At 39.9% G+C, this 12,079-nt stretch overlaps 1 protein-coding gene across 6 annotated transcripts in view; it reads right to left on the minus strand.

The window, feature by feature from the left end:
- Positions 1-3,233: 3,233 nt before the first annotated feature.
- The window catches only part of LOC135255291 (anoctamin-1-like), a 46,702-nt gene continuing 37,856 nt past the window's right edge, over positions 3,234-12,079 (minus strand). For all 6 annotated transcript variants that reach the window (XM_064336263.1, XM_064336262.1, XM_064336259.1 and 3 more), the window contains 5 exons: positions 10,262-10,414; positions 9,459-9,511; positions 7,870-8,054; positions 7,015-7,120; positions 3,234-6,682 (listed from right to left, as the gene is read on the minus strand). In XM_064336263.1, the coding sequence (XP_064192333.1) occupies positions 6,443-6,682; positions 7,015-7,120; positions 7,870-8,054; positions 9,459-9,511; positions 10,262-10,414 (737 nt within the window). In that variant the 3' untranslated portion in view covers positions 3,234-6,442. The remainder of the gene's footprint in view (positions 6,683-7,014; positions 7,121-7,869; positions 8,055-9,458; positions 9,512-10,261; positions 10,415-12,079) is intronic.

Consider the following 12,079-nt stretch of genomic DNA (forward strand, 5'->3'; position numbering starts at 1 on the left):
TAGTATTAAAATTGGAGACTGATATTCAAAAGCACAAGTTAATAAAAAAGTAGTAGTAGTATTCTTTGATGTGGAAAAAGCAGAAGATTTAACGTGGAAGGAGAATTTCTTGATCAATGTAGACATGTTAGGGATTAGTGGGAGGGTTTCTAATTGGATCAAACACTTTTCAATAGGGTCATGCACGTTAAAATAGTTTCAGAGATACCCAGTAAGTACATAGTAGATAATGAGACTCCCTAGGGTAGTGTTCTAGGTAGTCCTTTACTATTCTTCATTATGAAAAACATATTTTCAGGAATACAATCATTAATGAGTAAATCTCTCTTTGTAGATGATGAGGCATTGTGGGAGAGGTAAGAGCATTCCTTGTGTGGTTAGAATAGTGCAAGAAGGAATTAATGAAGTGGAGAGATGGGGAATCAATTGTTCAAGTTCTCCACTGAGAAAACTCACTCACATTTTTCACTTGGCACAAAAAATGGAGCAGGTACTGGTCTTAAAATGTATGGGGGTCAGTTGGAAAGAGTGGAGGTTGTTCGTTTCTTGGGTATTTGGATTTCAGATTAGGGGCGACATAGCTCAGGAGGTAAGAACGGTTGTCTGGCAGTCGGAGGGTTGCCGGTTCGATCCCCGCTCTGGGCGTGTCGAAGTGTCCCTGAGCAAGACACCTAACCCCTAACTGCTCTGGTGAATGAGAGGCATCAATTGTAAAGCGCTTTGGATAAAAGCGCTATATAAATGTAGTCCATTTATCATGGAAAGATTGTTTCATTAAAATGAGAAATGTTAGAAAGTGTTTAATGTGATGAGATGCTTAACAGGAAGATTGTGAGGAGCTGATAGAGCATCTTTAAAGCATATGTGTGTGGCATTAATAAAATACATAACTGACTATGGCAGTGTTGCTTGCGGATCTGGAGCAAGATCCCATCTAGAAAAGTTAGATGTACAGTAATCCAATCACAAGCAGTTATGATATGCTGTGGAACTGTTAATTCTTTCCCAATTTCTGCACTGCAGGTGGAAGTAGGAGAGATGCCTTTAAAAATAAGAAGATACAACTGGCTACTAATTATTGGATAAATCTAAGGGCACAGAGATGTACATCCATCTAAAAAAGTCCTCCAGGAATGTTGGAAACATGGTAGGGCACAAAATTAAAGTTAAAGCTGGGTGGGAAAGTTAGCAGAAGAGATGGGAGAATCGGAGGTTGAAGTTAGTCCTACTTTAGCAATTCGTGGAATGGCCCCTTGGTTGTTCATATCTCCAGAAGAACAGATGGGAGTATCGGAGGTTGAAGTTAGTCCTACTTTAGCAATTCTTGGAATGGCCCCTTGGTTGTTCATATCTCTAGTAGTTGATTTATATTTTCTGGAAATTAAGAAGAAGGAAAACAACATGCTGATTTAGTTGCAAGTTTTTATAGTTATCTTGATGGGAAGTACTCAGAGTATATACTGTAGATATATACACAGAATCTGCTTTCTTAGTTTCGGTCCCAAGTCAGTGCAAAAAAATGCTAATTCTTTTATTGTCTATACTGTGGAGATAATGGCAATAATGATGGCATTATATTGGGCTGAGGAATTTAAGCCTTAGAAGGCTCTGATGTGCTCAGATTCATGCCCCACATTAACTCGCCTAATATCTTCCAAATCAAGCCAAGAAGATATCCTGTATGACATACTCCAAGTTCATTTAAGGCCACAATGTTTTCATTCCTGCAAAGAGAACATCACTCTCACTGGCCAATTTTCATACGTTGTGACAATAAACCCCTGGTAAGACAGCCAGATGCAGGAAAACAAATTTGTTCAATTGGGCTTTCTACCTTTTGATAAATTACTCCTGGTAGGGGAGAGGAGAACATAGAGAGAATGTTGGCACACACCAGAAATAAAATACACAAAACGTATTTTCCCTTCGCGCTCACAGGTTCCGGTACTGAAAATAAAACAAACTAAATAACACAGAAAGAAAGCGACACCTTTCGGCACTTAAGCTTTTCAGCCTTCTCTCAGAATGACCTGGAACACCTCCTAGTACTGCCAGCTGGAAACGCTGAGCAGGTCAGAGACCTGATTCACCTCCCTGGTTCTCCAGGCTCTGGCTGTGAACAGGTGTTTGGGTTCTCCAGGCCCTGGCTCTCCTTCAGCTGGAACTGGCAGACATCTTGCAGAAGTTCTATAAGACCAAGGCCACAACCACCTCACTTCAAGCACTACTTTAATATCACAATCATTTTTCCTTGTATCTCCCCTTTATATTTTTGTGCACAAGTACAAGAGGCAGTAGTGCACATTTGCAATTGCCCTCCCCTGACCAGCAGATGGATCTCTGAACAGAATCAACTGGTTAAAAGGTGACTACACAGAATGTGAAACATGGTATATTTATAATGGCAGGTGTTTATTAATTCACATGAAATTATAAATTCTAACAAAAATCAGTTTGAATAACACTAGTAATTCTGGAGTTTAACCCTTCCCATGAGCATGTAATGGACTTTTGTGCTTTTTTGTGCCTTTTGGTCAAAAGGCTGTTGTGACCATTGAGTATTTTTTAAACGATTAACATATTATTAAAGACGTAAACATGAAATTAAAAGTGTACAATTTATGTCTTGGGAAAAACCCTCCTATGAATCATGCTTCTAAAAACAGACCTCAGCGTTGGCCATAAAAAATATGTCTAAGTTTAGACTTATGTCCCAGAAATATATACAATCAGCAAATCTAGACTAAATAGAAATGATGAATATTTCTTCAGATGCTGTCCCTTGAGCATTATTCTGACTTGAAGTGGGATCTTGGGTTCATTTATCCACTGATCCTGTTTTATAAATGCTATCAAGGAGAGAAAGAACAGTACATTTGAGGTGGAATATTTAGTCTGTTTACATTTTTAAGAGCTTCCTCCATTCTTATTTCCTGAAGACTGGGTGCTAATGCATCTGTCCTGTGTCAAGGTTGTATAATCTTAAAAAGAACAGGGTTTCTGACACTGAAAAGCATCCAAGATCCTTGGGTTCTCAAAAGAATTTCATAAACCTTTCAGATGCAATGCGGCCCCAGAGGATGAGAGAGGAAACAATGTAGCACATTTATTTTGACAGCACATTTTCTTTGTCAGCAGTGACCAGTAGGTGACACGGTCAGCTTTCAAGGTAGTGGATGTTTTTTGAGACTGTATACTTTTTATGTATTCATATCTTTAAAAAAAACACTCAATTGAGATTTTACATGTAAAGTTTTATTTTCATGACTAATTTCTCATCAAAAATGAAAAGTATATATTCTATACAATTACAACATCTGTATCAATACAATAAAAATAGACTGCTCTGAAAGTATGAATACCATAGATAACATATAAAGCGCTCCATGTTTCTGATAAGCAGGAGCAATGCAAGCACAGGAAAAAGGTTCTAGAAAACATTTTTATATACCCAGTAAATAAATGTAAACATAGTTCAGATAGATGCAAAGATATTGTAACACAACTCCATACTTGTAATAATCTAGATACAGTCAATCTTAATAAGCAGCTGGGGCCGAGGGCTGCTAGTACCTTTTCAGCTGATTAAAAACATACACATCCTGCCTCAATGCATTCTGTGATAGAAGCATTTCCAAAGCATTTTTTCTCCTAAGTATCATCCTCCTTTCAGTGGCCTTAGAATGCACTTATCACATTTATCAGTTTTTATCATACAGAGGTTAGTGCATGAAGTTTTGAGCTTTAGTTCACCTCAGGCGCTCCAGTATAACTACATACATATACATACATTGTCAGTTAAATCGCATGCATCACAGTGGCCAAAGATTGACTGGCATCTTTTGATAAGAATTGGAACCATTTCTGTCTGCTTCAATTCTAATTATGAAGACGGTTCTCCATACAGTTATCTAAAGCAGACATTCTAAAGAAAAATATTTGTATTTAAAGCCAACAAAACAAAGAAAAAACAGAATGTTTCTGATTAAACTTCTGAGTATGTAAGCAAACGGTTCCAAAATGTGACATGGTAATTCATTTGACCTACAAATTGCTCATAGGTAAAAAACTTGCCTACTGTGGAGCATTTACATTTGAACCCTTAAGCGATGACACTCACAGGAGTTGTATTCGCAAATACACTAAGGCAAAGCATAAAAGGCACTATTGACAATATCATTTTGGAATGGTGATACAAGTCAAGCTATCCACCCAGTGTAAGATCAATGAAATAAAGGTGGCCAGATCGCCTTAAACTGAATAATGGAAGGATTGGGTGAGGCGAAATTGGAGAAGGCAGTCTACCACCCTTCAGGACCTCTAATACCTAAATCACACTCATAAAATAACAGGGTAAAGAGACTGGTCACTCACGGGAGCGTTTTTTGATATTGGGTCAGTATTAGTGCATGTTTTCAATTGGGCCAGACATGTTTTGGGTGCAAAAAGGGCACTTCAAATGCTTACAGACATTTCTGACAACCTGCAGGCTTTACATTGTTGGATATGAGGGCATTCATGACTTTGTAGTCTAAAGCAAGTGACCAAGTGACTCCAAACCAGCTTATTTAGCTTATGTCATGCCCCAAGAGGTTGTACACTAGAACTGAAACAATATAAAAAAACTAAGCAAAAGTGATCTACCTCCTTACACACACATAAATATCAGCTTGACGATGAAAAATAATAATTACATTTGAGTTGTAATTTAAGGTATTTCTCAATAGTTTCAACATTCAAAATTTACTAAAGGTGTAAGGGCATTGAGTTTGTGAAATATTAAGTGGGACCATGTTTTTGTATTGGTGTTTAGTCGTTCTGTCCCTGCTGAAAAGCTCTTCAGGGAGTGCATTGAGCCAATGAACCTATCGACTTTAATTTAATAATTTTAAAAATAATTGTGTGTTATTGCCATTTATAAAATCGACTGTAATCCTGACTGAAAAATAAAATACATTTTAAAGTATTCAAAATAATATGATGCTAGTCTTTGGTATTGTGTGAAAGGTGGTGCAGAAGTTCGGTAATTATAATTATTTGTACAGTGCATGCCAATATTTATGTGCAATATTTTTTGGCCTTAAATTCATCCAAAGTTGTTCCAAAGGCTTTTTTTGGCTGCATTTCCCTTGGTTTTTGATATGAGGCATAACCTCTCCCTCCTGGAAGAGGTGTCTTATTATATAATATTTCCACATATTACACTGTACAATGCTTAATTTGAATTCCAGTGCTTTTCAAAATGTTTTACAAGTGATATTTAATTTCTATTTATCAGAACACATTTCTGGGAAATAAATAGGTTCATTCAATTGAAAAGGCAAACAAAAACCTTGTATTACCTCTTAAAGGGATAATTTACTTTCTGGGGTTTTCGATATTTCAGTTTTAGCGTATGCTTTCTAATGGCTGGGATGGTTTTTGCACAATGAAGGACATTTCGGATATTTAGAGAAGTTTATGATGTTTTGTCGACTTTACAAGCCAAGTAGACAGAGTTTTTTGGGGGTTAATGGTCCAAAGCAAGAAAATACAGTTAAGCTCCACAGCAGCTTGCACAGTGACATTATGTCTCCAGGTTGTATGTATATGTATGTTGCCTGATCATTCTCCAAAAATTGTGTTAAATATTATTTCTGCTTGGAACTATTTCCTATAGGGCAGGCAATCTGAAGCCATGGTGCTCAAGAAAAATAGTACTGGCACAATATTAAAACTGATGTTCATGTTTAAAATTCTAACACAATAAAAGTTATATGTTCATATGTACAGCCTCCCGCTGTACAGACTGCTATAGTGAAAAACCCCAGAAAGTTAACTATCCCTTTAAATACATGCATCCATCTTTACTCTTTTTTAAAATCAGGTTAATTCCTGTAAATTCACCTAGCAAGAGGAAAAAGATGTATATTGTTTAAAAAAGGTGATTTCCCACTTTAATCTTTGTATAAAAAACTTAAGGCCAAATCCCTGATAAACAAGTTCTAGCAAATCTGATGAGTGCAAATATCTACATAACATTTAACAACTAACAAAAATGAGGATATGAAAGAACTATTCATGAGAAATCCCACTATGATGGCCTTTTTTGGATGAACAAATAATTTGTGAAGCTGGGTATGTAAACTTCTTCCTGTTCCAAAAAAAAAAAAAAAAAACACACCTGAGAACAGGACAAACTGGAGTAAAACTATGCTTCTTTGGACTGGACTTAACTGGACTGGACATAAACTGTTGTCATCATTTTGGCTAGATCACAACTGCTGTGACCTCACTAATTGGCTAAGTCAAAAAAAAAACTAAAAGGCATGATGGGCTGTCATTGTAGCTTGTTCCGCTTTTAAGTTCCTTCTGTGGGACCAACTCTCATTCTGTGGAATGTCCGAACAAGGAAAAGAATGCAGACAGACGGACAGATGGAAGGACGGGTGGGGCGGGCGGGTTAACAGTCATGGGAGTGCGCCTGGGGGCCAGCACGAGGGCGGGGCGCGGGGCTGTGGTTGTTGCAGGCGTCCTTGCTGCCCCTCAGGCCCATGCTGTCCAGAACCTGCATCTTTCCCTGCTCCTCCTTCATGAAGAGCTCCACCATCAGGATCTTCTCCTTGTGGATCTGCTGGCTGATGTCCTTGGGGATGTCTGGGATCAGCCAGTCCACGACGTCGCTCATCAGCATCACCACGTTCTGGGAGAGGGAGAGAGATGCTGTCTTGCTTAGCCCACGTGAACATGGCACTGAGAAAACTGTGGTGGCTAAATTTAAAAATGGATAAAACCTGTGTGGTTATACAGAATCCAATCAGAAATAAATAGATATACTGCATATCCATGTTCGTAACCACATGTATCATTCCAAAATACATTACTAAATTTATATTCTGTGATGGAATTGACTTTGATGTGCCTGAATATTCTACAGCACTGTGTGACTGGGAACTACACGGATTATGTGTATAAAGAACAAAAGTTAGTCCACATAATAATTTAAAAAAAAAAAGCAGTCACATTTTTCCTGACCTGGAAGACGATGACAAATGCCAGCCGAACTGCCAGCACAGCCCAGAATTCTTTGGAGATTTCGTATGGCGTTGGTGACCATGGAGGCTCTCTGTAGTCTTTGTACCTGGAGTGATGAAAACACAGTGAAGGAGTTCTGAGGAACCCATTGTTGATACATTCTCATAGATTCTGGTGAGATCCACGGAATTTCATATTGCTGGCAGTCATACCACCATACACCCTGCTCCTGCCAAATGGGTGAAGCTAAGCAGGTGTAGGATAGGAGCAACAAAGTTGCTGCTGGAACTTGTTGTGGTGGGACAGCAGGGGGCAGCATTCCCTCTGAACCAAACAAACCCTAATGCCCCAGAGTGCTGATGGGTGCGCTAAGCTGTCTTTCTGTTTACACATTACACCAGTGACCTGACTTACAGTAGCCAATAAAGCTCCCATGGCACTCATAGCAAAGAGTAGAGGGTTGTCTGAAATCTTGGCAAAATTCCAAAACAAAGCTTTCTGAACCTTGCCATGTAATCATTCCCAGTTTAACTGGCTCAATGATGTCCTCTCTCTCCACCTCAGCTGATGTGATGACCATTTTGGCTACCGTGCCTCACCCAGACGGCTATTAGACATTGGTGGCAATTGATGTGAGTTTCCCGCCTACAATGTGATTTCCCCCATCCGCTTAGATTATTATTATTATTATTATTATTATACTTGAGACCTTCAAGCATAGATGATCAGTCAAGACAATCCACAAGAAGACTACAAACTAGATAAGTTATTTAGTTGGTTTGTTTTTGAAATATCAATGCGTCCAGTGGTAAAACGCACTTCTTAACTACAGCTGATGCTCGGGTGTGTGGGTACCTGCACATCTCCACATGGTAGCCCAGGTGAAAAGGCTCCACAGGCTCAGTGCCATCCCGGAAGTGGCTGACGTTGAAGTAGGACAGGGTGTGGTTGACAAAGCCATGCATGGAGCCGTCTGAGCTGTACATGTACTGGTAAACCAGACGTGGAATGAAGTCCGACGTGAAGGCGATCACGAATGCCTGGGGGACAGGAGACCCCATGCCAAAGCGGTTAGGAGAAAAAACCTAGACATATCCCTTGTCCTGATAGTGGGGTGAATCCATACAAGGTGCGAGAAACAGTTCCCCATTGGAATGCGTCTTTTAAAATGATTCATTTAATTTAGTTAAAAGGGACAAATTGTAATCAATATTTCTGCAATTACGTCAAAGCACCATGTCAAATTTACTAACAGCTCATTTTCATTTGTAGTCACTTGGCTGAATACCTAAAAGAGAGATTATACAATACAATTAAACCTTCTTACTTGACATAAGAAAGTGCCTTGGGTTTTAGATTTAAATTGCCATACTCTAAACAGGTCCACTACCTTTCAACATTCATGTCATCATAACTCTTATCCATGCAAAAATTATGAATTAGAACCATCACTGTATACTGAGTGCTCCCTGAGCACCATACAGAGTGCTTCATTCACGTTTCAGTAACTTTAACAGCTAAAAGACCCATGAGCATTATTCTCAGCAGTGGTTGTTCCATCTTTACTTGCATATTAATTTTTTTTTTTTTTTTTTTACTGTGCAGACAAGCACATTCAATTCAGGACAGAATAATACAAGCAATGTTTGGTAACAATTTGGATTTACCATTTCATGTTAGGAAAAGTGGTATGTCCCCCCTCCCCTCCCAAGATGAAAGTAATACTTCAGTTGTTAAGGAATCTTATGTGATGAGTACTTCTAGTCATGCCTCCCCTGGTACAGAGCTCCTACAAATCACATTAAAACCCCCCATGCCATCACACAAACTCTCCAGGTCAGTAGAGGCAGACAGGAGGAACACAAACACCTCCTGTCCCAGACAATGGGGTATCAGGCAGATGCTAGTCAGCAGAGACAAGAATTCTGGGTCCTGGAGGTCATCCTATTGTAAGGATGCACACTTTGAGATTTACTATGGGGGGTGTACTCTGTCAAGCCTTCTCTCTGGCACACCATGTAAGGCTTGCTTTTCTCCTGAAGAGGGTCTGTTTTTGGTGGGATTCCACAAAAAAACCTGGCCAGAGAATGAACTGAGGAGTTTTACAAGGTGCGGTAGAAAGTGGGGGCGGAAGCTAGCTGGAAGCTTTAATGGCCTGTAACAGTAAAGTTTAAGGAGGGAGAGGAGTAGGCTGGGACAGCAGAACCTCGCAGTGTCTCCTCGCTCTAAAACATGCTTTCCTGAATCTACCAAATGACCTTGTTTGAACTTTACGCTAAACTAGCCATAATGAGTCTACATCTCTTCAATCAACTTCTAAGATAAGGGGTATACAAAGTGAAGTGTTGTAACGTAAAGTCCAGAGATAACGTTTAAGATGGCAGCGAGCAGGTTTTAGTGATTGTGCTCCAATTATACTCTGTGCTTTGAGAAAGAACACTTACATTGACGATAACAGCCACTTTGCCAATCCCTCTGAGAATGTTGTACCAGATACCTGCATAAAAGAGTATAAAGACTGTGAAATGTATCCAGTGCCTCTGCAGTAGTCAGGACAATTAGTCTTATTAAAGACAAACTCAGAGTCTGCTTAAATAATACATAAATAAATCAAGTTTGCTTAAATAATACACTTAATTTGGCCCACAACATATGAGGCACCTAGCAGGTCGCATGTCTGTTTCCCCATCTTTCAACTGTCTAAGTTATGTGTTTACAACAAACACAGTTGAGTGGTATCCTGAACGAAGTACTTGGAAAAAACATTACAGTTGGTGTGAATAGCATTTTGGTGTTTTTTATTTGTATCCGCTTTGGTGGGCAAAAGGCCTTCAGTTTCCCCATTGTTTCAACTGTCAAGTTTAGGAGTTTACGACAAAACCAGTTCAGTGTGTGTGTGAGTGTATGTGTGCGCTGCAATCACCACTAGATGATGCCACGAGTTAAGGTCAAAATGAGTCCTTACCAACACAGTCAAAAAAACTGTCAAATTACTGATACTGGTGATATTCTACCTGCCTGCGCTACAGAGGATGACCTCCCAATCCTATCCTACCTGCCTTTGCAGTATATACATTCTAGAGGAGATGACAACCCCCTTATCCCTCCAGCTTTTGGTGTATAAACATTCTGCAGAGAAGATAACCACCCATTCTGCATGTGGTGTATATACATTCTACAAAGGAGATAACCCCTCAATACCACCTGCATGTGGTGTAGATACATCGTATAAAGACGAGAAACCCACCAATGTCTTTTGCTCTTGCGGCTATTGGTCTCCTGAGCTCGGCTACAAACTTCTTAGCATCCAAACGGATCTCAATGATGTTGTTGAGCAGGGCGAACAGCGGAGCCAAAGGGAAGGATGCCACAAACAGGGTCACAAATCCAAACTGGATGACTGTAGGGAGAAGACGGGTTTATATACAATACCCTGATCAGTGGATTTGTGATAAACGTATAGCATGGGACACATAAGATTAGGGTTTCTTAAAACAGTGATTTCCAGGGTCCATGGGCCGCAAGAAACAACTTGCAATCAAGCAGAAACTACAATAGCATGCACCAACTTTAAATACCAGTGAGTTTAGAGAATTAAAAAAATTCAGTATTTTTGCAGGATGACTCTGTGTCATGAGGGGACATGTGCCAGGTGGAAAACTGATCGGCCTAGCATTAGCCCACAATCTCCCCTTAAGTTGTCTCAGGGTATTAGCCGTACAGCTAACATGCTAGCTGTAGGTGGCATAAAGTATTACAGTGAATATGCGTTCCATTGTAACTCACTGTGATAACTGCTTTTTTATTCATACAGAGAAATTATCACACTGTGTAACAATGAAACACATTCATTCTAATACTTTATGCCACCAACAGCTAGGATTTTTGCATTTCATTTACTGCGGCAGGAAGTTTTTAACCATTTCTCCCTTTTTTCATTTTTAACTATTATTTGTTTCACTTTCTCTCATATTTATTTCCATGTTGTATTACTCCAAAATCCACTGATTAATTTGGGAGATCTTAGATCAACACTTTCCCATGGAACCACTATATTCAAATAGGCTAAGCCCTGCAGGGCTGCAAGCCAGTCAAGCACGAAATGCCCAGGATGCAACACCAGAATGCAAGGTATGTCATAAGACTGAACCAGTGGCACTTCACGGCCCTAGATTTTAATCTCTGATGTTTATCTCACACTAAGACATGCTCTGCAAAGGCTGGCTGAACAAGCACACATAAACCTAGATTGTGGGTTATTAGCACACATCAAAGGTGGAATTTTTTTATCTAACAGGTTCTGAGGTTAAACATCCATTCAAGTGCTGTAGCCATAACCCACATTCTACTATACTACCAGAGGTGGCACTAGGACATGTCTCAAATAGTATGTTGCAGCAGTCTGGAAGTAGCAGTTTCACTCTGGGAAATGCAATATCATATCCGTGAATCCTTCCTGGATTATAAATGGGTGCCCTCTAAGTGTTGGGGACTGGTGGTGCATGCTTAAGCATGAAGAGTGCATGGTTACATGAGAGCTGGCCCGGTCTCTTTACACTTAGACTGGAGCCACATAACCCAAGAATACAGTGTTAATCCATCACAATGTCTCAGGCAGTGGAATGGCATCTTGCACAACTGGGCATTGGTGGGGTGCTGATTGACTCGGTGTTTGGTGCATACTTTCTGAGGCACTGTATCTGACTGAGCATCAGCCAGGGCCTTGTTTATGTTGTGTTTGGTTGCACAGGTTCTGAGCCATATGAGTCTGAGCACAGCAACAGAAATAGCCTCCGTAAAGGAAGCCGTTGCAGTAAAATCCAGTCAGGCACACCAGAAATGCGTCTCCTTCTATGGCCTTCAAGGAAAGTTTAGCTGCCACAAAAGACGGAAGTTAGCTACTATACTATGCGCTCTGTGACAGGACTATCAAGGACCTGCTTAACAAAATAATTCTGCACAAAGATTGCAGCAGAAACCAAAAGCTATTTGAGGTCACCGGAGATTCAACCCAGCTAATGGAAGGGGGACAAGAGTTAGAGAAATGGGCCGTCAAAAGGCTCCT

Source organism: Anguilla rostrata, chromosome 5, assembly GCF_018555375.3.
Source record: "Anguilla rostrata isolate EN2019 chromosome 5, ASM1855537v3, whole genome shotgun sequence".
Lineage (NCBI taxonomy): Eukaryota > Metazoa > Chordata > Actinopteri > Anguilliformes > Anguillidae > Anguilla > Anguilla rostrata.